The sequence below is a fragment of the Triturus cristatus genome, chromosome 10 (genome assembly GCF_964204655.1).
Source record: "Triturus cristatus chromosome 10, aTriCri1.1, whole genome shotgun sequence".
Classification (NCBI taxonomy): domain Eukaryota; kingdom Metazoa; phylum Chordata; class Amphibia; order Caudata; family Salamandridae; genus Triturus; species Triturus cristatus.
The window spans coordinates 817,834,927-817,861,400 of record NC_140593.1 but is presented as its reverse complement, the minus strand read 5'-3'; the positions used below and the strand labels follow the sequence as shown (position 1 = coordinate 817,861,400).

Here is a 26,474-nt window from a genome sequence, read left to right as displayed (position 1 = left end):
TCCATAGAGGAAAAAAACTGTTTCCAGTATTCAGTTCTCTACTTTCTTAATATTGGTTCAGTGTTTGTCAAGGGTTTCATACACATAAAAGCTGTCTGTAGTAGGGCATTTGTTTTGGAATTGGCATTCACTATTTTGGCATAAAATAACGATATCACAGCACTCAAGTAGCAGTCCGAAATGTATAGTCTGTCCATAAAGCAGCACTCAAGTAGAAGTCCAAAACGTGTAGTCAGTCCATAAAGTAAGGATTTGCGTAGATATTTCAATTCTGTGATTTAGTGCAAAAAAAGAAGGTTCTGTGATCTTCTATACATTCCTATTGAAAGACAGCGAATAACTGCTGGCACGTGTTTCGTCACACCGTGACTTCTTCAAGGCCAGCACTGGTAAGATAAACCGGTAGTCATGAAAGACTCCCAAAGGGGTGGTCTCATGTGTAAATGTTATATTGAAGAAGCACCTCAAAGAAAGGTAAGTTGCTGGTAATTGGATCTGGAAGGATATTGTCATAATGATAGTGACACATTGTAATGTGTGATGCAGTGGACCTATCTACTATGAGGTACCTACACTGATGACTCACTGCCTTTCCTTCAAAGACGACTAATTTTGGACTACAGAGTTCACTTTATGGTTCATAGAAACTTAAGTTACAGTCAATAAGCTGTTGCTGGTGATATTAAAAGGTTTCTAAATAACTCACCATTAACTGCAGACTACATCTCTAGAAACACAACACCAAGAATGGGTGTGGACACACAGGCCTACCAGGATTTGATGTGAACACACAGTTCAACCTACTTAAACCTTAAAATAGCCGACGCATGCGCTTACTAACAGTACCCCATATTAGATTGGGCTACTGTCTCACACATTACATCTGACACTATCACTATGACAATAGCCTTCCAGATCTCCTTACCAGCAACTAACCTTTTGCAGCGTGAATCTTTTCTGGATTCACATGCTAAGCATTATTCCGCCATCTAGTGGTTGGCTCCGGAATTGTTGTATTTCTCTTTCCTTTTTTTTTTGGTGGGCGTCACCACATCATTATTTGGTGTCCTCCTGTGACGTTGACGTAATTCCTCCGGAAGCTCCCACCTTGAGATCATCCCTTTGGGAGTCTTTCATGATACCAGCAAAACTTAACAATGCTAGCTTTGAGGAAGTCACTGCGTGACAAAGCATGTGTCAGCTGTTATTCGCTGCCTTTCAATAGGAATGTATAGAAGATCTCAGAACCTGTTTTTTCTACAGTAAACCATAGAATTTAAATATCTACACAAATACGTTTCTTTATGGACTGACTATACGTTTGGGCTTCTACTTGAGTGCTATGATATCTTCTTTTTATGTTATATACACAGGGGATCCTTTGGTCCAGTGTGTCTTGGCGCCCAAGGTAGTAGGGTGTTGAGTATCGACATAGCACCAACCCGAAACTATCTTAAGTGTTTGTAAAGATGCTATCCACATAAACTTGTATGAAGAGGTGTGATTGCATAACCCTATTACCAACCCACTGTCATTCACTATTTGGCTTTCTCTGAACAGATTGAAGAGCGCACTAAATGAGGGTCCCCCATTTATCCATGGTGGATTGTTAATGTGTACTATGCTACCTGTAAAGTGTATTCTATAGAGTCAATGTTTTACATTATGCTTGCTTTCGACACCTAAGGGAGTTGTTTCTGTCTTGGTAGTAATGATGTCTGATCTTATCCTGATCTACTTTGTACTTACAGTCCAACCTATAATGCCATAGTAGTCAGTCAGTCAGTCAGAAAACTTTATTTCAGCAAAGTTGCCATAAAAGTGCAGACATCACATTTAAAAAGAATCAACATATATAACCAATAGTCTTAAAACCTCTCATAAAACAATAATTTAGATCGTTGTGTGTACATAAAAAGTAAATGATATTTAGCACAAAGATACAATAAAAAGATACATGGCTTGGAGAAAATAGGGAAAAGGCGTTACAATGCTAGGTGTTTTCTTGTTACCCACATAGAGAAAAGGTATTTTGCAGTTACTATGGCGAATAGGGGTGAGGTGTCAGATTTCATTATCCTATGTAGGTCTCTATAGTTTCTTACACCAAGATTTTTGGCTAGTTGAATGATCCATTTTTTGCGTGAGTTAGTGTAAGCCTTGCAAAAAAATAATACATGGGCCTCAGTTTCTTCATTCAAACTACACCCTGGGCAAGAACGAATTATAGAACCTTGCCATTTATTCGTCCTAGAAAACAAAGGGAGAGATCCATGCCTAAATTGGATGTAAAGTTTCTTGGCAAGTAATGGTTGGATCAAATCCAGGGCGGGCTCAAAGCTGTAGCTTAATTTCATTTCGAGGAATACAGAGGTCATGTTAGTGCTAGGCGCCAGGCGTAGCATTTGCAACATTTTGTATTCCTCTATCACTTTTGCCAACTGTTTTTTTTGTAGGACAACACAGGTCTCCTCTGGATTAAGCCAAAGATCCTCTCTACCAATTGCGCCTAAAAATTTTTTAATGTATGCAAGCCATAAAATGGTGCCAGCCCCTGGTAGTGTCATGATTGATTTTAATTCCTCCCTAAAGTTGGTGAGTTCTGGTGTGCTCCACAAACGGCGCCAATACATGACCGGGCGGGAAGCAACCAGGTCCGCTATTGGGTGGATTCCAAGATCCATTCTGAGGGGTTGGAGGGGAGTACTCCTGGGTAGAGCTAAAAGTTGTCTCATAAAATGATTTTCTGAACTTACTAAGGACTGGACTGCGCTATGGCCCCAAAGTTCAGCGCCATATGTCGCCACTCCTCTTGCCTGGGCCTTATAAACCTCTACAAGCGGGCCAATTAACTTTATCGGGCTGTCCCGGTACATCTTCAGGATTCCCCCAGAGACTTGGACCAGTTTCAGATTAGCCTTTAGGATCTGGGCTCCCCTGTCCATTTTGTTGCTTAGTGTGAGCCCCAAATAATCAAAGACCGATACTCGTTCCAGCGGTAGATCGTCAAGCTTTGGAATCGGGCAGTTTGTGGTATCCGCATGCAGAACCATGTATTTGGTCTTGTTGACATTGATGACCAGATTCCTGTTTCTGCAAAATGTTGCAAAACCCTCCAATACTCTTTCCATTCCCATTGCAGTCTTGGACAAGAGCAGAGTATCGTCTGCAAACATTAGTGCGGGTATTTTTCTACCTGCTAGCCTGGGTGCATCGATATCTGTTAGGGCTAGCAGTTCCTCCACGAGGCCGTTTAAAAAAAGAGAGAAGAGGGTCGGAGCAAGCACACAGCCCTGCCTCACTCCTCTTTCGACGGGGAAGGGGGATGTTAGTTCACCATTTTGGCCATACCTTACTCTGGCAAAATTGTCATTGTGGAGGGTTTCCATAAGATGGCATAGGTAAGGAGGGACACCCATTCCCTTTAGGAGGTCCCAAAGCTGTCGTCGGTCGACCATATCAAAGGCGGACTTTAGGTCAACAAAATATAGGTAAAGACTACCTCCTTCCAATTTAATGGATTTCCAATAGATCATCTGGAATCTAAAGAGTTGGTCTATTGTTGACATTTTAGCTCTAAAGCCCGCCTGGAGTGGAGTCAGAATGTTAGTCTCTTCCATCCATGCTTGGAGCCTCCCCAATAAGACGCGTGCAAAAATCTTCTGTGCCACGTCTATTAGGCTGATCGGCCTATAGTTAGCCGGATCCAGGGGCGAACCCTTTTTATGTATCGGAATGATCTCAGCCCCAGCCCATGTATGAGGCGGTGGCATTCCTAAAAAAATAGCATTAAAAAGATTCTGTAAATAGGGGTCCCATACAACCTGTTCGCTCTTGTACAGATCACCCGGGATCCTGTCGAGGCCGGGGGCCTTATTGGGGAGGACTTTTTTCAGGGCCAATTCTACCTCTCCTAAAGAGCATAAAGCGTTATCACCCATGATCGTAAGGGGGGCTTGCCTGGGTCGGGATTCATAATGATCTGAGCCAATTAGGTTACTGGCGTAGAGGGCTTGGAAATGTCGGCGCCATACATCCTCCCCTAAATTAGGTTGGACTGCAGCTTGGGGGGCTGAGGACCCGGTTTTAACCAGGTTCCAAACAGCCCTGGAGTCCCTTTTTCTTAATGTGATAGAGATTTCCTCCCATCTGTTGAGCTACCATTCCTTTTTTGCATCGGTGGTCACTTTCTTATAATGGCCCCTCGCCTCCTTAATCAAATCCTTGTTTCCCCCTTTTAGATTTGCTAGGAGTGATGACTTTGCTTCGCTACAAGTTTTAGTAAACCATAGAGATCTCTCTCTGGGTTTTCGTGGCTGCCTCCTTGTTCCCCGGTGGAAATGTCCCTCTAAGGTTACACATAGCTCTGCGTGAATTGAGCCAATGATACCCAAATCAGGAGGGGTGATTCCCTCAGCAACGGGAACTAGAGATCGCTCTAGAAGTGGGAGGATCTCCCTGTACATATCACCAAGCTCAGTTTGGGATTGAACTAGCTTATCCCATCTTACTCTCCGACCTCCGCCTGAAGTAACCAAAGCGGAAGGAGAATTAATGGTCCTGGATTGTCTTGGGGAGTTGACGTAACCTTTCAAAGTGAGGGCAAGGGGATTATGGTCGCTTTCGGTGCGATTTATCACCTGGAAATCCAGAACCGCGGACCACATATCCAGTTTAATCAATATATAATCAATAACAGAGTTATAGCCATTCCGGTGGAACGTAGGTTTGCCAGGATTGTCCACTGGGAACCTCCCATTGCATGCCCTCAAAGAGTGAGTAAGGGTTAGTGTGGTGAGTTGCAGAACCAAGGGTGTCCATCCCTTCGTGGGATATGTGTTACTAGGGGGAATTGCCCATACTTCATCCTCATCTTGGGTGACTAAACTAGGCACACCATTCAGTGGTTCAAAGTGACAATTAAAGTCACCACCTATAAGCAAATGTTCATGACTATGTAGAATGCACAGCAAGTCGTCTAGTTTTGACAGGGTGCTAGATTTTTGGCCATTCTTCGCGGGGCGAGAATAGATGTTAATTACATTAACCTCGGGATAATCCCGAAATGTTAGGGCTATACACATAATCTCCAGTGAACCAGTATCAATTACTCTGATTCCACAGTCCAGGTGTGTTTTCACCCACAAGCACAATCCACCAGAGGGTCTCCCTCTTGTGGCCCTTACTGCCGACACCCAGTACGTGACAAAGCCGAGGCGATGGCATGCTTGCATTGCCCAGGTTTCCTGGAAAAGGCATATATCGTATCCGTCTATGAACTCTGCCCAGTCCGGACAGTTCAACCGGTTAGCAATGCCTGCCAAATTCCAGGATAGAATTTTTAAGCCAGCTCCATACTCTGTATTTCGAGAAGTATTAACACTTATATGCGTGCCCGTGTGAGGCTGTGGAAGTTGGCCAAGAAAGTCCCCCGCGTTCACTGTAGACTCAACAGGAAGGGAAGAGCTGTCAGTCATTAGTTGGGTAGGAGCAATATTTGTGCTGGTCGTAATTTTATTAGGGTCATGTCTGCAAGCCTGGGGTAGTTCTGTGGGCTGGGAAGGCCACTGTGCTGTGGGAAAAGCTGCCTTTAGGCAATCAAGGTTCGGGTAAGCCTTGGTCTGTCCCAGGAAATTTTCCTGACTTCCTACCTGAAAGTGGACCTGCCCATGGGATCGGGTGTTTTTAATAACCTCTTCCGGGGGTTGCAGTCAATCAACAAGATCAAGGATGCTGAACCTATTGTGACATTGAATGGAGAGACATGGATCATAATAGGGGGCTACTCCAGTCCCAGGGGGGCCCCTACACTTTTCCCTCAATGCCCCGATTTGGTCCACAAAGCCTATATCAAGGTTGTTAGCTTTGGTAGGGTAGAAAAAGGAGAGGGGAAGAGATTGAATTCCAGCCACGGTACTAGCCCATCCTCCATCCCCCAGGAACGAGGTCACCCCTTTGTCCCTAAAGGTTATAATAATGCAGTCACCCCTTATGCTTTTCACACTCCTGCCCACCCACTCCACTCTGCGGACCATTATAATTTCCCCATCGAGATGGGGAGGGAGAGGTCTATTAACACGGAGCCAATACATGACTTTGTTCTTCAAAGCCATGTATGGTTCAGTTTTGTCGGCGTGTAGTTCGGGGACACCAGTTAGAACCACTACATAAGGACTACACTCAGGGGGGAGATCAGGTCTTGGAAGTTTTGTTTTAGGGCATACATATTGATTAAGGGTACTATCAGGGATGGGCGCTGGTATGTATAATCGGGGAGAGTTCCTGTCCACCCTGGCATCAATAGGGACGTAGGGGGTTTGGGAGGGGAGAGTAGGGGCAGCAATTCTCTGACTGTTTTCCAGTTGGTCCCCATCGGGAACTGGTATGATACAAGGTGGGGTTAGCTCTTTTTCTCGTGCGACCAGCTGGGGAACCTGATGTGAGGGTGTGGGTTGACAGAGACCCTTCTTGGGATGGGGAGCCGACTCGCTGCGGTTCGAATCCGCAGCGATGAGAAGTAGCCTTAGTTTTTCTTCAACAGAAGCTAATCGATTGGCTAGTGGTGATAAACTCCTTGACAATAGAAGCTCCATCTTGTCCCAAAATGCTTCATCAATTGAACATTTAGAGCATTGATGAGTCTCTTTCAAAGTGAGTTCAGGTAGGCTAGGTGGTGTAATGTCCAATCCCGGTGTTGAAGGAGACCTTCCCTGCACGGAGAAATCACTATGGCCAGTGGTCAGATTAGGAAGATTTTTAGGTTTCTTGTTATTATTATGTCTTGTCGGGCCTCCCTCGCGCTTCTTGCCCTTCGAGGGGTTAGTTCTTGAGCCCTTACTCCTCACAGACTGCTCCGATTTTGACCTAGTGGTAACAGTGTTCATGAAAATTGGAGCTGGTGGCAATGGGTCACTCCTATGTACAGATGGCTCATTAAGCCCTGGGTCGTTTGGTCTTAATGCCACAGAAGGCCGGTGCGATGTTACTGCAACAGGAGGTGCCAGTGTGTGAGGAGCCCCCTGTGATTCTGTTGGCCTCTTAGCCGGAGAGCAAACTGTCATAATGCTACCTAAAGAAGAACGTTTCTCTAGTAGTGGCTCTAGTGATAAGCGGCGTTCAGTAGCGGCTATTTCATAAGCCAGGACATTACTGGCACGGGTTATAAAGTTCCCCAATGTCTCTGCCATACTGCCGCCTTTGTTCATCGCCATATGTTCGTCGATGCCTAGTGAATAACTCCCACCACCAATCGGGCAGCGACAATGGTTATGAAGGTTGCAATGAAGTTACAACTCTTACCGCAATATCAATGATGCTTCCTCAATTTCGTGATGACAACCCAGACACAGTACAGATGAAAAGGGGAGGGGCCCGGCCCGGTGTCTGCCGGTCTCGAACGGGCTCAAACGGGCCCGCCCTTTGCCCGGGCTTCGCCCGGCGCTGCCCGCGCGTGTCCCGCGTTGCGGAGGGGGCGCCGGTCTTTCAAGCGCCTCCTGGTGCGTAGCCTGCGTCAGCGGCTTCCCCTGCCGCTCAGGATGTCGGGAGTTGTGGTCTGGCCCCGCAAAGTGTCCGGAACTGCTGATGGTGGCAATGGCGGTAGCGGGGGGCGGAAAGGCAGCAACCCAGCAAGGCGACGAGGAAATGGTGGGAAACACAAGGCCTTGTTACCTGTTACTTGTTTAATTCAGCTTCGCATTTGGGCGATGCCAGACGCGGACCGGAATGTTAGTCTGAGGGTCAGAACTCGTAAGTCATTGCTCGTAAGTCATTGCTCGTAAATCATTGCTCTATAAGTCATTGCTCGTTGCGGCCGTGCGGCCATACAGGGATGTATCCAATAAATGTAATAAAAACCTTGGTTTGGCTGACTGGCTGATTTTTCTCCCTCTGATTGTGTCTAGTCCGGGTCTGCTTTTGGGTCGGCCTTGGGTGCAGCGGGAGTGGGAGAGCGGCTCTGGTCCCCTGCTCTGCACCGCTCACCCGTCGCAATGCATGGGGAAGGAAGAGGAAATTGTGAGCGAGCCTAGGGAACTAATGCCATAGTAATTTATGCAGCAATATGCTGGAAAACGAAGCTTAAATGATGTCATCAATGATGTCTTAAGTGATGTAATCAATGCTGTCATTTTAGATGTCATCACTGATGTCATAAAGGATGTCATGAGTGATGTCATGTTTGAGGTCATAAGCAGTGAATAGAGGGGGCGCAAGTTATGGTTAGCTCTGCTAACTATAACTGGTGAATTTCTGTGTTTTGTTTAGTTCAAGCCTGAATTTTGGCACTGACAAATTCACCTTACTATAACAATCAAACTATATATATATATATATATCGGCCCCCGCTTGACGAATCACCCGAGACTTTCAGGATCGGAGCGGACCGGAGCACCCCACCAGTTTTGAAAATTTCGCGAAGATTCGTCAACCGGCGCCAAAGTCATTCCAAATAGAATGTTGCGGATTTCCTATGGATAATAGCTCCTAATTATAACTACCTACTCGCAACCGCCAGTACGTAATATATATATATACACACACACACACATTTACAAGGCTTCAGATAAAAAGGGACATGCCAGATATAGAACAGTAATGGCTTTTGTCCTACTTTTATGTCTGACCTATCCCTATTTTTTGCTTCTCAAAGTATGGTCACCCTAATGTGATGCAACCGCTGTCGTTTATTCTTAATTTTGCTGTATGCTTTGTAATTAAGGGTCAGTGCAATAGACATGTTTGTTTTACTGTACTTCCTTTTTCCCGCCCAAATTGTTGAAATCACTGCCTCTACATGCTGGGGGGAAGAGGAGAGGGGGGACTTGGAGGGGATCGCATTGCCTCTAGAAGTCGGAAGATGTGGGCACATTTGCGCGCACCCACATCTGTGCGAGTGATAATAGAATTCCGGTGCGCCTCAGATGTTGTAGGATAGGATACCCTGTTGATATATTGTATTACAATGAGCAGTCTCTAGATTTTCACGTTGGGAAAAAGAACCTAAAATATGGCTCCAGCGGGATATAAAGCTCAGAGGTGTGATTTAGGATGCCATTAATGTAAATTGCTGCCGCAGACTGTGACAAATGGCCTGCATTATTGCCGTTCAATAGGTAAAGTTTTTTACTCCCAATAATTGAAAATAGAAATTAAAAAATAGAAGTTTTTCTCCAAAACCTTTGAATTCGAAACTAAAAAAAGTGAAGTTCCAATGCAACTGACATTGAATACAGATGTCTAATGTAAAAAAAAAAAAAAAAAAAGGTCATGTTTACGGTTCAGAGTGTCATAATTTGTGCACGGGGGCGAGTTTCTGTGTGTTCAAAGAGCAGCGCACCAACACATCTCGCGGTACATGTTCGAACATGTAAGCCAGGCATCTGAGCCGAGCACATCACGCACACTTCCTTTAAATAGCCCCTCGCTGCGAGGAAGGGATCCGTAGCCCGCGCTCGCGCTCCTCCACGCACGCTTTCGCCTGCTCCGGAAACGTGACAACAGAGGCTCGTGGGACCCCCGCGTGCGGCCTTGGCACGCAGGGACTCGTCCCCTGACCCCCCAGACCCGCCCCAGCCATGCCAGGAATGCAGCGCGCGGGGGGTCAGGTGACCGGCTGGCTGCACCGGGCTCGCGGCCCCACATGCTGGTCCGCAAACTAAAGGTTAGTGAGTGGCTCGCCTGCCCCACGGCCGCATGCGTGAAACAAAGCCGCGTGCGTGCTCTTTGAAACCCTGTCAGCATGAAGAGAATCAAAGAGACGAAGGCATGAAGGACAGGGGGGTGCGGTGAACGGGCTGCAGCCGGAGCTGGCTGTGCTGAAGAAGGGATGACTTACTTATCCACCTGGGAAGAGCTCGACAGGTACCTCGCTGCCCTCACACTTGCATGTTTGTAGACGAGCACCCTCGGCTTGGTCATTATATAAAGGCAGCTGTGTATACAGCGCCGTGCATTGCACCTTTGGCTCAAGGGAGCTGTGCTGTGCAGTTGTACAGTTTGATCGACTTTAGGAAGTGCACAGCTGTGTTTGGAATGAGTTTTCACTAGAGTGCAGGTCTGTACTGCAGGTGTAAACGAGGAGTGCGCGCTGCGTTTGAAAGCGACAGTAGTAAAAATGCACTTATTTATATCTGCGTATTTGTTTCAGCTGCTTTACTTCGTTACAACAGTTCTTCGTATATTTTGAGACAGCGCGGGTGACAGACAGTGTTGAAGTTGAGGCACTGGTTTAGAAGTCCACAACTGGTCCTACAAGGTAGTAAGGGTGGCAAGGAACGAGAGCCGCGGGGGCCAGTTAGTGCTGGTGAGGGCGGAGTGCACTTGGGCATGGCCTTGCAGATTGCACGCCATGGACTGAAGGCAGACTCGAGGTCATGACCCTTATTCGGTGTCACTTACTCACCGCGTCTCAAGCATCAACATCTGTGATAGAATGTGTCTCCTTTTCATGTTGGTTGCAGCATGAATGACACAAATGATAGTGAATGCATATTTCTTATTTCCATGTCTGAAATACTTTCATATTTTTTTCCAAAAACAATATTTTACAAAAAACCAAGGTGTTTAAGATGATAACGTGTTTTATCACATAGCGCTGCGGATCTTAGTTCTGTAGCCTCTAGCTGTAGTGAATAACAGGTGTTATTGAAACCGAATGTAAAGGTGCTATATTTGGCCCACATTGGAAGGAAGCATGAGGAGGCTGTTACCGCGTAACACACGTGTCCAGCAGGACAGCAGCGAGTATTTAACTCATTGAAACTTTAAACACCTTTTAAGATTATCTCAGGATAGAAGGGAGATTAAAAAAAGAAGATACATTTGTTATACATGGTTGACAAAAATGAATATATATATATTATATTTAGATAGTCGACATGTCAACAATTGTGTCAAATCAACTTTCATATTTGGGCAAATTGTATACTAGCTTAGTTGAAAATAAGAAATGTAGTTTTGAAAGACCTATAGACAGATATAAAAACATCGCTTTCAATACTCTGATTGTCGATTCGACTCTATAAACTTTATTCGGTTTATACCATTTTAAAAACCATAAAAGCATCATGAATATTGTGCGATATTAAAATTAGAATTATAAAATATAAGTTAAATATTCGTATTAAGAAGAAAGAACTCTGAATGTCATTTATACCCTCTAAGATGTTACAAACTAATAGCAGTTTTTAAATAGGATTCTTTCTGAACTCTCTGCCCTGAACAGTTCTTCCTTGATAGTGATCTTAAAGATATTTAAATCAAAATTTACACAGCCAGCTTTTTTGGGGGCTGAATGAGTTACAAGAGAGCTTCCAACTTCATGTCAACATTTTACATGAACAGCAGCAGTCTAAGTGACAGTGCAGGTATGCTCACAGTCATTGTGGCTTACGCTTGAATAGTTATGGGAGAGTTATACAACCTCACATAAACATTTACATGAACGGCAGCAGCCTAACTGGATGGTGCAGGTATGTTTAGGGTCGCTGTCTCTTACGCTTTAATGTAGTCAACAAGAGAGTAAGCGAACCATTGTAGGTTCATCTTAGATTCTGTAAAGGATTTCAGTTTGACCAGGACGAGTACAAAGACATCATGTGTTCTTCAGAGCTTTTTTCCCTGAGTGCTCTCTGAGGTCGGAATTATAAAGCTTTGCCACTTGCTGTTTTGATTTTACTACCAGAGGCTTCGGCGGCTGCGCTGATTCAAGGAAATAAGGGAATAATTGAGTTAACTTGAATGGCACTCTTGACAAAACGGATTTAGGTGTAGGTATTTTACCCTCTACTTTTGGAGAAAGAGGGATGTTGCAGAGTAGATAAACAGATGTTATAAGTGAATTACTTTATTCTTTGTTCTCTATGCGGCCTCAGTGTAAATAAGCGTGTTTTGTGTTTAACGATTCTTTCTAGTCTTTTCCAAAATAGCGTTGGGTCTGATTCTGCCCCACACATGGACCCCGTAGATAGTGATAGGTTTGTCCGCGTTTCAGTAGATAAGGGTTTAGGACATGGGGGTAAATCCTTCCTTGTGACGGGGGGAGGAACGTAATCAATATTAGGCTTCTTCCCGGCAACAATCTTTTGATTTCCCCTGCGAGATTTTTTCAAAGTAGGGGCTGATTGTTGGTGATCAGATGCCGCTGTTCTATTGCTAGTTGAGCGGGTCTTAATACTTGATAAAGACTTAGAAGTCGGAACCAAATTTGCGCAGTTCGCGACATCAGTGTTATCATCCAATATTTCGATCAGAGGGGTGGGACACATCATGAGATCATCATTTTGCTCTTCCTCCAGAGGAGATATACAGGTCATAGAATCCGACCTAACGGGCTGTCGACAAGGTGGTGAACTTAGGTTAGCCATACTTCCTAAAGAGGACCTCTTGTCACACAGGATATCTAAAGATAATCTTTTTTCAGTTAGTTCGATATCCTTTGCAAGAACTGATTGCACCCGGACCAGAAAGTTGTCCAATGTTCCCATTAGTGCTCCCCCAGTCGACTGTGTAGTAATACCATCCCTTTTAGCAGACTTTTCCATTCTTCGTTAATACTAACAGCCACTTGACACGAATTCCAACAGCGTTACACACAAGGGCCTGGTGCTTACCCTTGCTGATTCTCTTTGGACAATGCTTGTTAGAGGAAGGTCCCGTTCCGTTCTCGGTCGGTCTCGGACGGGCTCAGACGGGCCCGCCCTTGGCCCGGGCTTCGCCCGGCGCGCGCCCGCGCGCGTCCCGCGATGCGTGGGCCGTGAGTAGTCTTATGGCGTCAGGGCGGGAGGGCGGGAGTACGGGAAGAGGCCACAGCTGTGTTGAATTACGGGGCTGCTGGTCCTCGCAGTCCCGTGTCCGTTGCTCTACTTCAGCAACCAGTCACCTTTGTGGATGTTAACAGCTCCCTCGTTATGGCAGCACTCGCCAGATCCTTGAATTAAAAGTTCAGATAAAATGGCACACAAGAGACTCCAGCCACGAACGGCTCCCGCGAAGCGGGGGCCGTGAGTAGTCTTATGGCGTCAGGGCGGGAGGGCGGGAGTACGGGAAGAGGCCACAGCTGTGTTGAATTACGGGGCTGCTGGTCCTCGCAGTCCCGTGTCCGTTGCTCTACTTCAGCAACCAGTCACCTTTGTGGATGTTAACAGCTCCCTCGTTATGGCAGCACTCGCCAGATCCTTGAATTAAAAGTTCAGATAAAATGGCACACAAGAGACTCCAGCCACGAACGGCCCCCGCGAAGCGGGGGCCGTGAGTAGTCTTATGGCGTCAGGGCGGGAGGGCGGGAGTACGGGAAGAGGCCACAGCTGTGTTGAATTACGGGGCTGCTGGTCCTCGCAGTCCCGTGTCCGTTGCTCTACTTCAGCAACCAGTCACCTTTGTGGATGTTAACAGCTCCCTCGTTATGGCAGCACTCGCCAGATCCTTGAATTAAAAGTTCCGATAGAATGACACACAAGAGACTCCACCCACGAACGGCTCCCGCGAAGCGGGGGCCGTGAGTAGTCTTATGGCGTCAGGGCGGGAGGGCGGGAGTACGGGAAGAGGCCACAGCTGTGTTGAATTACGGGGCTGCTGGTCCTCGCAGTCCCGTGTCCGTTGCTCTACTTCAGCAACCAGTCACCTTTGTGGATGTTAACAGCTCCCTCGTTATGGCAGCACTCGCCAGATCCTTGAATTAAAAGTTCAGATAAAATGGCACACAAGAGACTCCAGCCACGAACGGCACTGTGTTTAACAGTTGTGGTCACTTTCATCCGTCACCAAGTCTAAATGTACAAACATTCTGAAGGCCGACTTTAGTCTGGTAATGAGCCTGAAGGTCTGGTACAAGAATCCTCAATATGCAAGTGGAATGGTCCAAAGTTTCATGGCTCTCTCCGGTGATGAGTCTCAATTTTTGAACTTGCTGAAGAACTCCTTGGGCAATGAGTCAGATGGTTTGAATTGTTTTTGGACCTCCACTGGTAATGAAGCTGAAGGCATGAATTTTACAAGGCCGTCTGTGGATATGAATCAAAATGTCCGAATTTTCAGTCCAACTCCTTGGGCAATGGATCTGAATGTCCTAACTTTTAGAAGAATCCCTTGGCCAATGAATCTGAAGGTCTGACGTCCCCGGAGCACTCCTTAGGAAATGATTCTGAAGGTCTCAACTTTCTTAGGATATAGTCTGGCCATAAGGCTGAAGCTCAGAACACATTTCAATAGGATTCCTTGGAAGAGGAAAGAGAGTGGGGGGGGGACTGGGAGCTGAATAGGAGGTCCAGAGTCCGTGCTGCTATGGCTCAATCCAAAACAAAAATTGGGAATCAGTTTCTTAGAAGAGAGAAAGTGTGTACTCAACAGGTGTGCCTAGACTAAGGTCAATAAGACAGTCAGCGTGGCTCTCATGTTGCCCTCACACACCCCTAAGGGGATGTCATGCTTCATCAGAGGGCAGTGCTCCTCATCGCGCTGGTGCTGCAATGCCCTATGGGTCCTCGGAAGGGTCACTTTGGCGGAGTTCTTTTTAAGAAAATGCCATATGATGAGTGCAAGTGAGGTGATATGTGTGGTGGAGTAGTGACATGGGATTGGAAGTTAAAACTGATAAGGGAGGTCGCATGCTATCCTTTAATAAGAAGGCCGCCCATCAGGGATAAAAACATATAACAGGCGAATGCTACCCTAGAGGTTTTAAAGGAACCCTGGTAGTCAGTGTGTAACGACTGGGAGAGGTGAATGCCCTGTGATCATAGGCGGGAGGCCACACTCACCAAAAAATAAATAATGGTGAGTGACCCGACACAAATATAGCCCCATTTTCCAGGGACGAGGAGAGGAAAGGGTATGTGTAGACGCAAGGTCTACTCTCTTAAACTCAGAGCATGCTTGAGTGCGGCACCTCCACCCAACCTGATGTGGCTGTACGCATTCTAACCTTTAGGTTAAACCCTGCATAACACACAGTTTGTTGCACTTTAGGGGCACCATATTTGTATGGGGTAGTTCACCATTTCGCACAAAGACTGTGAAAGTGGAAGGCAGAGTGTCCTGGTGTTCTGCGCCCTTCATCCACTCTACCACCTCCACAGTAAGAGACCCTTCCTTGCTACAGATCAGGTATATAGCTCCAAAATTCCGTATCATATCCGCTCAAACTTTGTATGTAAATTCACAAAACAGCAACATTCTAGGATTCTATTTTGGATTCCCTAAATGATGCAAAGGTATTTAGTGGAAAAGCACATCAATAAAAACGCAGTTTGGCTGCAAATTATAAAGTAAAACCTAAGGACAGTTAAAAGTGATATTAATTTACAAAAAAAGAAGTATAAAACCCTTGTGTTTCGAAGAAACAAAAATGTTGCCCATGCAGTCAGCCACAGTTAGAGAACATAGTTTAAAGCAGAAAAACATAAGAAGGCATAGCATCGCAGAGGTAAGAGGGTGAATGGTGGTACAAGGGCGCTCCCCAGAAAGAGTAGGAAAAAGCAGGAGAATGGGGAGTGGGGAAAATACATTTAAACAAGCACCGGCATAGCCAATGGGTCTCGCCTTTGGGACCTTATACGTTTTCAGCCATGCCGCGCTGAGTACTGGCTTACTCTTGGCTCTTGTAGTCCAGGTGCATCACAGGGAGGCCGTGGTAACGGAGAGCCCCAGATTTAAGCATGTGTCCCTAGTGAGGCGCATGGTGATTGCCCTTTCCCTTGCCATCCTCAGCTGTTTGTGGGTGTACATGCCCCAACTGACGTCAAAAATAGCCAGTATAGTGTATTGTTCTCTCTGACCTTACACGCTGTGAAAGTAGCGTGAGCGCCGCTATGAAATCACAAACGATGTAATGCAACGTTTCATCTGGGTAATACCCAACTGCCGGTACAACACACCATGCACCGCCTCTGACATCTCCAACAGCAATGGAGGGAATCGTTTTAAGCTTATGACATCACAAACATGCGTGGTAATTAAGCGGTCTAAGCTCGTGACATCACAAGCACCAGTTGGAATGGAGCATGTTAAGATCGTGACATCACAAACAAGCATTACAGTGGAGCGTTTGAAGCTAATGACATCACAAACAGCGGGTGATATGCGCCATTGTAAGCTCATGGCTCACAAACAGCCATTGGAGTGACGCGGTCTAACCTCATGACATCACAAACAACCATTACATTTAAGCGTTCTAATCTGATGACATCACAAGCCGCCGATCGAATGATTCATTCTAAGCTCATCAAATCACAAACAACCGTTGGAAGGGAGCGCTCTAAGTCTATGACATCACAGCCAGTGGGCAGTACACTGTAAGTTTGACATCACAAAGCCAGTGTAATGCAGGGTTGTGAGCTATGACATCACAAGTCATTGGACTGTAGCGTTCTAAGCCTGTGACATCAGTTATTAGAATGTAGCGTGCTCAGCCCATTGCATTACAAACGGCCACTGTAACCAAGTATTCTTCGTTTATGACGTCACAGCCAGGCTACTGAATGGAACCTGCAGAGCCCGAGGAGTGTAAAAGCCGCCACGTATTGTATGACTGAGGAACACAAAAGGGGAGGTTCGTCCTTGAAACGCCTGCCTCTTCCCTAATGACCCCACGCTCGCTGGCCACGCCCCTTCCGTAATTTCCGAAGATCCACCTCTAGCAGGTGATGTTTACATTGAGGGTTGGAGTAGAACATAGCAGGACGGGTGGAGCAACGCCACATGCCGTGCAGGAATGATGCCCAGCAGGTTAACACCCGGAGGGGTCCGGTCCGGACTGCAGATGATTGTGACGTCAGCACGGTGAGGTAAGTGAGAAGGTGGCTCAGGGAGGGAAGAGAAACATGCTCCCAGACCTGCAGTGCTGGGGTCTTTCAGAGAGTCACTGGAGTCTATCCCACCAACCCCTCGGGGCTAAGGCGTGCAAAGGGCAGCATGTTTACCCCACAGCCCAGGTTTGTGCAACCCTCCATGTAATCCAGGCAGCGAAGCAGCTCAGTATCACAGTGCACCTGTGGCAGAGATCTTTGATTAATCTGCCGATTAGGGTTACTGCATCCAGCAGGGCTGATACGGCGTTTCATCCTTCCAGGGACATAGACTCGCATCACAAGCCATACCTGTTCTTTATAGGGCTTCACGGCTGAGGCTGCAACTGCAAGCACTGCATAAAATAAGTTCTCTGTAGCCTCGTTCCCAGCTCCCAGTGCTTGGTTTTCCCTCATGCCACCGTTTCAGCGGGAGTATCTCTGTAGTGTACATAGTAGGCAGCCTGCTCTGGTTTGACTGCGGCATCGTGACCAAAATAAACCAAGCAGCCGCAAAAGTGAAGCGACCACCATTGAAACGGAAAAAAAAGCCAGGGCCAGCGCGAGCGTCATCTGTTTCCAATTAACGCGAACCCGAGACGCGGGCGCGATAATTGGAAACAGATGGCGCTGATGCTCTCTCTCGCAAGCCCTAGGCCAGGGGAGAGAGAAGGCGGGACATGTACCCGCCTTTGGCCAATTGTGTGCTGTCTTTCTTAGAAAGACGCGCGCAAAGGCCAATAGCGTGTGAGGAAAAAAGTCATTCAAATTATTGAAGTTTCAGTGCCCCTACTTAAGACCATTGCATGCAACATTCAGGTCATAGGTTAACAAGAAAATTAGCTCAGTGGGTTAATGAGCTTTCTGCAGAGATCCTTGTGTAACTTGCAGGTAAAAGGTTACTAAAGTAGCCCGAGCGTGTGGTCCGAGTTGGAAGTCCTTACTAGAAACCTCGCCGAGCAGCGCATGCGTGCTGGCCCAGGCAAGACCTAAAAATGATGGAGAAGGGTTGAAGAGGTCTCTAAGAAAAGAGTGGGAGTGAGGGGGAAAGAGGAGGTGAAAGATGAAGTGTGCATAAAAACTGTAAGTCTGAAGAGGAAAAGAGTCAATGGGGGGTAACGCTTAAAACTGCAATTCAAAACAAGCATTGGCAGAGCCAATTGGTCTGGCTTGCATTTTACGTCAAAGCTAAAATGCTTAAAAACATGCAGAACGGAAACAACAAATCAAAATACGATTGTTTTCTTTCATACAATGCATCTATGAGATAATTGATGTAGCCCCTGATGATTCAGTGTACCTTAGAGATCTAAAACGTCCTTCATGCATTTTAATGCAATCAATCCATTAGAGGTGAGACGATACACTAAACAGCCAATGGTATGAATTGAGAGAGAAATACTCCTTGTAGAAGAGCCAAAGCCCACTCTGTGCATATATTAACCCCTTCCCCGCTCATGACGGAACCGTTCCGTCATGAGCCACGGTTGCCGTGTGCTCATGACGGAACGGTTCCGTCATGACAATCCTGTTGGCGGCCGCTCCGCCTGCGCGGCGCTGTTTCCCCGCCTGTGCGGGGCGACAACGCAAATGGGCGGAGTCATGACGGAACCGTTCCGTCATGAGCACAGCTCAACTGTGGCTCATGACGGAGCGGCTCCGTCATGAGCACAGGCCCACCGCGCTGCCCCCCTGCCCCCCCCAGCGCTGCAGCGGAATGTCCGCGGCACCGAAGGGTTTAAAGCATTGGTAACAACAGGTCAGCACACAGCTCTTTGCTGTCTAACCAAACCCAAGGTACGCATGTTGAAGAGAAAACAAAATATCGATGCAAACCTTGTAGAAAAATCACCAGAGAAAAGTTATTTTCAAAATCATTGCCATTTACATCTGTAATAAGAACATGCAGAACATAAAAATAGACATTCCGTACATTGGTGTACACCAAATGGTAGTTGTCATTCATTCTGAATATTTTGATTAAACAGTTTAGGAAAAATCATTAAAATTAATTGAAGTTTCAGTACCCCTGCTTAAGACCATTGCATGCAATATTCAGATCATAGGTTAACAAGAAAATTAGCTCAGTGGGTTCATGAGCTTTCAGCAGAGATCCTTCTGTAACTTGAAGGTAAAAGGTTTCAGTACTACTAAAGTAGCCCCTAGCGTGTGGTCCGAGTTGGAAGTCCTTACTAGAAGCCTCACAGAGCAGCGCATGAGCGCTGGCTCAGGCGAGACCTAAAAATGATGGAGAAGCGTTGAAGAGGTCTCTAAGAAAAGAGTGGGAATGAGGGGGAAAGAGGAGGTGAAAGATGAAGTGTGCATAAAAACTGTAAGTCTGAAGAGGAAACGGGTCAATGGGGAGTAACCCTTGAAACAGAAATTCAAAACAAGCATAGGCAGAGCCAATCGGTCTGGCTTGCATTTTAAGTCTAAGCTAAAATCCTTAAAAACATGCTGAAGTGAAACAACAAATCAAAATACGATTTTTTTCTTTCATACAATGCATCTATGAGATAATTGATGTAGCCCCTGATGATTCTGTGTACCTTAGAGATCTAAAACGTCCCTCATGCATTCTAATGCAATCAATCCTTTAGAGGTGAGACGATACACTAAACAGCCAATGGTATGAATTGAAAGAGAAATACTCCTCGTAGAAGAGCCAAAGCCCACTCTATGCATATATTAAAGCATTGGTAACAACAGGTCTGCAGACAGCTCTTTGCTGTCTAACCAGACCCAATGTTGAAGAGAAAAAAAATATCGATGCAAACCTTGTAGAAAAATCACCAGAGAAAAAGTCATTTTCAAGATCATTGCCATTTGCATATGTAATAAGAACATGCAGAACATAAAAATAGACATTCTGTACATTGGTTTACACCAAATGGTAGTTGTCATTCATTCTGAATAATTTGATAAAACAGATTAGGAAAAATCATTAAAATTAATTGAAGTTTCAGTGCTCCTACTTAAGACCATTGCATGCAACATTCAGGTCATAAGTTAACAAGAAAATTAGCTCAGTGGGTTCATGAGCTATCTGCAGAGATCCTTGTGTAACTTGCAGGTAAAAGGTTTCAGTACTACTAAAGTAGCCCCGAGTAATTACCAGTGACTGAGATTAATTCAAGCACTCCATCCATCATTTTTTTGTATACATTTGGACGCATCTTTTAGAAAATTAGTTTGAATATTTGCAGATGCTAACTCAATCTTTCCCTCTCATAATGTTGTCAAATGTGATAAATGCCAATGAGTTTGGCTTTTAAATCAACAGCTCACAATTATATACGCGGTCATTATCACTGTAATTAAATACATACTTTACATACTTTCTGAGGATTAAGAAAGTAAAATGATTTCAGAGCTCAAATGTTCACTTTACCAACTTGCAAGGCGTGGCAGTGCCCTGCTGTGCTAGCTGACAGCTGGCACCTGCTGTCAGCCAGGACGCAATTCAGACAAAAGGAATCCTTGAAGTGAGTCCTTTGGAGCTGGGCACACTGCCGGGGATGAAACACCTCCCTTCCTGCTGCTCAGCAGCAAGGCACAGCGCCAACTAAACGTGGGCAGGCGCTACTGCTGTGCTTGCGTCCCCCAGTGTTGGCAGACTACACAGACCCGGGTTTGATACCAGCCTCAGCAGAAGTATAGCTGCAGGGACCAGCACACTGTTGCTCCGCCCTCTATGCAGCCTTCAGAGCAGGTACAGAGCTCTGCACATACCCATCTCAACACCTGCCTTTTGGCTTTGTCGTTTCCAAGGCAATTGCGGCCCATGGTTTTAAAATGACTGTTGTCATACAGCTACTCAGAGATGTAGCTCTGAGATGGCAGTATCTTACTATAATTGGCAGTGTTGATTCTCTGTTTTTAGGTTTCGCCTGCACAGTGCTTCCGAAATCTCTTGTATTTAATATATCTTAAAAGGGGGCTCTTATCAGTTCCCACATTGAATTACTGTGTTCATTTGCTTTTGTGTGGAACTTTTTTTTTTGTTAACTTCCCCTGGCTGCACACATTTACAATACTTTTAAGCCCCATTCACTGTCAAGATAAGATCTCTTCCCACAGATAAGACAGACAGCTCCTAAAAGTGTGCTGGAATGCTTGCTTTTTATTACTTAGTTGTGTGAAGCAGATGCTTTACCCTTAGAACGTTTGTGGCATTTCCTATTCAAGCCTCAGTACCTTTCTTTGCACTTTGTAGACATTATTGGATTGATTTTTTCAACTTAATCGATTTGATCATTGCGATCAAATTCTAAATGTAATTAACATTGCACATTAAAAATAAAGTTAATATACAAGAGCTATGCTATCTTCTACTTCTAAACAGGCAGTAACAAGTACAGTTACCTTGAAGACAACAGGGTCATATTTTGAATGGTGCAGCAGATGCAGGAGCACCGGGCCCAAGAGTTGTCAGAACTCCTCTAAACACATAAAATTGCTATATTTGACTACTAGACAGGCAGTCACAATTGCAGTTACATTGCAGTTAAATGGGACTTGATTTGAATGGTGCCTCAGGTGCAGTAGCACCGGGGCCAAAAGCTCTTGGGACCACACTAAACCCAGATTATTGCTCAAATGTAAAAATTGCTAACATTTAAAAATAAACAGGCAGCCCACAAGTACTGTTACCTCGCAGACAACAGGGTCATGGTTTGAATGGGGCATCAAGTGTAGTGACACCAGGACCAAAAGATCTATGTACCCCACTAAACACCTAAAATTGCTATATTTTACTACTAAACAGGCAGTCACAAGTGCAGTTACCTTGCAGGCAACAAGGTCACGATTTGAATGGTGCAGCAGGTGCAGTGGCACCGGGCCCAACCGTTGTCAGAACTTCTATAAACACCTAATATTGCTATATTTTACTACTATACGGGCAGACACAATTGCAGTTATCTTGCATTTAAAAGGGGCTTGATTTGAATGGTGCAGCAGAAGCAGTGGCGCAGGGGCCAGAAGCTCTAGGGATCCCACTAAACTCAGAATATTTCTTAATTTAACTACTAAACAGGCAGTAACAAGTGCAGTTATCTAGCTGGCACTAGGGCCATGGTTTTAATGGTGCTGCTAATGCAATGTCCCTGGGGCCAAAAGTTGTCAGAACTCCTCTAAACACCAAATATTGCTATATTTAACTAGTAAATAAGTGGTCACAGGTGCAGTAACATTGCAGGCACTAGGGCCATGATGTCAGCGGTGCAGCAGGTGCTATGGCACCGGGCCCAAAAGTTGTCAGAACTTCTCTAAAAACATCACATTGATATTAGATCAATGCATTCTATTATTTCCCTCTTTCATTTAATTTTTCAAAATTTTGCTTTTACTTACCCGCACTATACCACTAGTAACTGCACATTATATTGCCTTTTTGTACATAAAGAATTCATAACACTTTAACAGACTTTCTGTAACTTATATTGTACAACTACTCAGCAAGTTCCAATTTACAACAAAAAACTGCTTATTATTATTCACATCGGCGTAACCCAATACATTTACCAATGCTTGTTATGAATGTGCTGCCTCTGGCATGAAAAGTAATAACATTTTGCATAACAATCAATACCAGAAAAACAGTAGCACAACATAACATAATGCAGCAAAACAACAATATAAATCAATTATACAACAGTGTAACAGCAGACCGCACTCCTGCAAGAGAATACAACACAGCTAACAGCAACATGCCAAAACACTGCAACAAAATAACTCAACAAAACTCAAGATAAAAACAGCAGACCTTAACAACAACACATATGCACAATTCAAAAACACAACACAACATGGTCTAACACAACTATATTGTACTGCTATTTTTTTTATTGGGTTTCTCTTGTGTTTCTGTTTTGATGTTGTCTTGCTGTGTTGTGCTCAGTTGTTTTAGGCAGGTATGTTGTTTTATGTTTGTGTTGATGTGTTGTGGTTTAGTTCCTATGTCGTTATTGTGTTGGTGTTTTGCTGTATTTCAGTGTTGCTGTATTTTGTTGGTTTATTGTGCTGTGGTGTGCAGTGCTGCTTTGTAAAGTTGGCTGTGTTGTTGTAGTATTGTGCTGTTTGATGTACAACAGCAGTCTACCTTGCATGAACGCTGTGTGCACAGCAGCACAGCATCCAATACACTTCCATAATATTGTGGTAAAATGCTACGCTGTTTCTCACAAAACACTTGTAAAATCGTAAGTCAGAAGCATGTTTTGTGATCCACCACTGCTCTCTTGAATGTAGTTGTTAAGATTAGTGCTCCCCCGGCTTGGTGGGCTAAAGCACATCTTGTTGAAGAGAAGGTCTAGGATGTCCCACTTCTTAGGTCGAAGCTGGACAGCGCATGCGCTGCTCTGTGGCACGCTGTATTGGAGTATGGAACAGATGCCTGCCCACTCTCCACCCATATTTGTCATTGGCTTGTGTCATTGTCCTTCATAAATGCTGGCTTCTGATTCCTTAATAGGCTTGTTAGCCCCTTTTTTGTACTGCTTTGTCTTCATTTGTGACCTCCCATGAGGACTGGCCCTTTTACTTCGGTTGTTTCACGGTACGTCTTGTTTTAGTCTGTAAGCACCATTTTCTTTATTGAGTTTCTCCTAGTGCAGGCATGGCATGCTTTCCTGCAACATTCAGCACACCATGTGTGCTTTTACTTTCCAAGCAGTCCGGGACAACGGTGGCCGCTTCTTTGAAATTAAATAGGTCTCACATTTATAAGAGTTTGAGCTATTGGCATTGTAAATGACAATGCCTTTTATTTATGCGTTAATTAGCAAAACAGATAAATAAAATGCATTGTCAGTTACAATGCCAATAACTTAAACTCTCGCAAATGCGATACCTGTTGCATTGCAAATGCTTGTTATCCGAGGTTAGCGGGCTGAGTTCCATTAGATTATAGGAACAGCACTTAATAAAAGCAAAAGTTATAGTTATTAATGGGCATCAGGTCTCAAGAAAGCCCTATCTGGCAGCTGTTGGGCGGTAGGTGCTCCATGACGCAGTACCTACTTCAGCACACAGTGAAGAGCCGCACAGGCCTTCAGGGCCCACCGCACGCTTGAGAGGCCCTGTCAGCTGCAGCTGAGTTATCACCAGGCCCTCCGGCTCAACACACCAAGGAAAGGACCTACAATGAGCTCAGGTTACAGAGGGCGAGCTGATCTCGGCCACAAAACAATTGCGTATTGTAGTGAGGGTGTAGAATGCTGCCCGTAGCTCGATGAAAGTCACAGCTCGCGGCTTTCTACACAACTTTCTGAGCGGGAAACCTACCTGACTCAATCAATAGTCGCCGATCAGAAAATATTTTTTTACAGGCAAAACACATAAGTGTAAATTACATGACATTCTCATTAGTACATTTTCGAGTCATTTATTTATAAGCTTCATCATGTGGACAACGCATGTAAATATGACACGCACTCATGTTTCGACTCATTAGAAAAATGCTTATATCCCAGGATAGTGTCAGGGAAATGGGCAGAGAAAATCGTAGATTAGATTACCCCCCACAAAGTAATAACTGTTTGGGGTTTTCACCGACAGGTAGAAGTTAACTTACCATACGTGTCCAGCCACTTGCAACCAAATGGAAATGACATAAGGAATGTGTGGTTTCACAGCACATTTATAAAAAGACGTAATTTACATATTACAAGTGATTCCAGTACAAGAACTATATAGTTGCAGAAAAATATATTTCCAATCTTGTCTAATCCCCAGTATTTTAGGCATCATGTAAATTTTGCAAGCATAGATTTAGGAATATAAACAGAAGCCATCTAAGTGTGTGGACCGTATACTTTTAGACATGTACATGAAGACAAGCATTCTTTACACATGCGTCGCATGAGAATGTACGTGAATATCCAAAAAGAAGTTCCCTTGGCAAATGCGCATGCAGAACTGGTGTAGTACGTAGGTCCCCCTTTTTGTATTAAATTGCACATTCCATACTCCCTCAATATATTTGTGAATCTGCCTCTGTGTGGTGCCATCTGAGACCCGTGATCTTTGATCATACCCCCTTCAGCCAGGCGTCGACCGCAACGCCTCGGCATGCAAGCATCAGATCTGATGGCTGGTTATTCACTGGCACTGGAGAAACAGCCAGGGGTTACTCAGTGCAAATAACTGGCAATATATCCAGCAGCATGTGATAGGAGGCCAAACCATTAGAAATTTCCCACTACTCTTGATGTAACCACCCATGTACCCGTGCTTATCACTGATGAGACCTCCTCATACATATACATAGGCCTTGTTCTGAACTTCTTCCCTCCTGCACCTGATTGGTGGAACCCCATATGGCGCAGGAGCATCAGGTTATACAGCCTACCAATCAGATTTGATCACATTTGAAAAGATCCCAAAAAGAGCCTCTTGTACAGATCCTGTTTGATCATTACCTACATAAGAGCCACATTAAAAAAGCATGGTATATATTAAAAATTAAACCGTTAGAACAATCTTGGGTTGCACTGAAAAATAAACCAATAAAGCAGTACTGTAGAGAGTTGTAAACCACAAAAGCAGTACTGAAAATAGTTGTGAGATTTTAGGAAAAAACGTGGTTTTCAGATGTTTCCGCATTCACTCAAAGCGATGTGTGCACGAGCCCAATAGGGGCTTACTTGAAAAAAAAGGTAGAACAAATGAGTATGAAAAATACTGTTTTTATCGTAATTAACCAAACATGTGGAAATAAGCTGCTCCCCCCAGATGTACTCTATTTCAATTGTTCACTAAAATGTTCTGTGTCAAAACTGTGGTGGATTCTGACGGAGCACTACACTCCCACTGATATCTGCCTGGTAATGCAGCCAGCTTTCATTCTTATGCAGCAGATTACAGAGAGTTTGGCTGCGACCTTCCTGTTCTCTCCTGTCTCACCGGAGTGTGGCATTCTGCAGAGCTCTCCCCTTTTCCACTGTCTTGCTTAACATCTGCATGATTTTTCTGTCTGCTTTTTTAATGGACTCCTAATGTAAAGTTCAGTCCTATGCAACTGCCATGCACGAATACATTAGAGCTTTCGGTAATACTCCTGATGCCTTGTATCGTCTATAAAACCTTCTGGGATCCATATTTGGATGCACCTGGGCCAAGTTCAGTTAGGCATCAACAAAACTTAATTTATTATCGCAGAAAGGGAACCATCGGAAGATCCCAAAGCCCTTTACTTCCCTATTATCCTATTATTATGAACCAATCTTCCAGCCTATCAACTGCAGTAAAATATCTAGACTTCACTTTTGATAGTGGGTGATCTGCAAATATGAAAGTTAGAGGTTAATATAGGTTTTTCTTTGGGTAAGGTAAAATACATTCATCCATGTATCTCCCTGCAGCACAGAGATCTGCTAGAGGGTGCAACGGTCAGCTCTATGGCTGATTATTGCAATTGTCTGTGTGTCACCCTTAGAACCTCTGCTGTCACTGGGGTTCCCAAAAGGCCCAAAGAGCAGCTGCACATTCCACAGTAGGTCTTAGATGGGCGATGTAGCCCAAGCTAGACAGGCCTCCAGTGGCTGACGGGATCATATTTTAATTGGCTTGCTGAATGTTTAGGTGTTTCCACCAAATTGGATATCATTTACCAAATTGGAAAGTTTTGCCCTACGCACCAGCCTTTACTCTTCACAGTACTCACACAGTACAAACTTAAATTCAGGGTCGGTA

At 44.9% G+C, this 26,474-nt stretch overlaps 1 protein-coding gene across 6 annotated transcripts in view; it reads left to right on the top strand.

The window, feature by feature from the left end:
- The window catches only part of RHBDF1 (rhomboid 5 homolog 1), a 430,268-nt gene that overhangs the window by 251,076 nt on the left and 152,718 nt on the right, over positions 1 to 26,474 (top strand). The window contains exon 1 of one of the 6 annotated variants that reach the window (XM_085628416.1): positions 9,398 to 9,658. The exons of 4 other annotated variants lie outside the window; for them this stretch is intronic. Coding sequence is in view for 1 of the 2 variants with exons in the window: in XM_085628415.1 (XP_085484541.1) it covers positions 9,824 to 9,858 (35 nt within the window). In the remaining variant the exon portion in view is untranslated. Of the gene's footprint in view, positions 1 to 9,397; positions 9,859 to 26,474 lie in introns of those variants that run through there. One more of the 6 variants, XM_085628415.1, reaches the window with a different exon arrangement.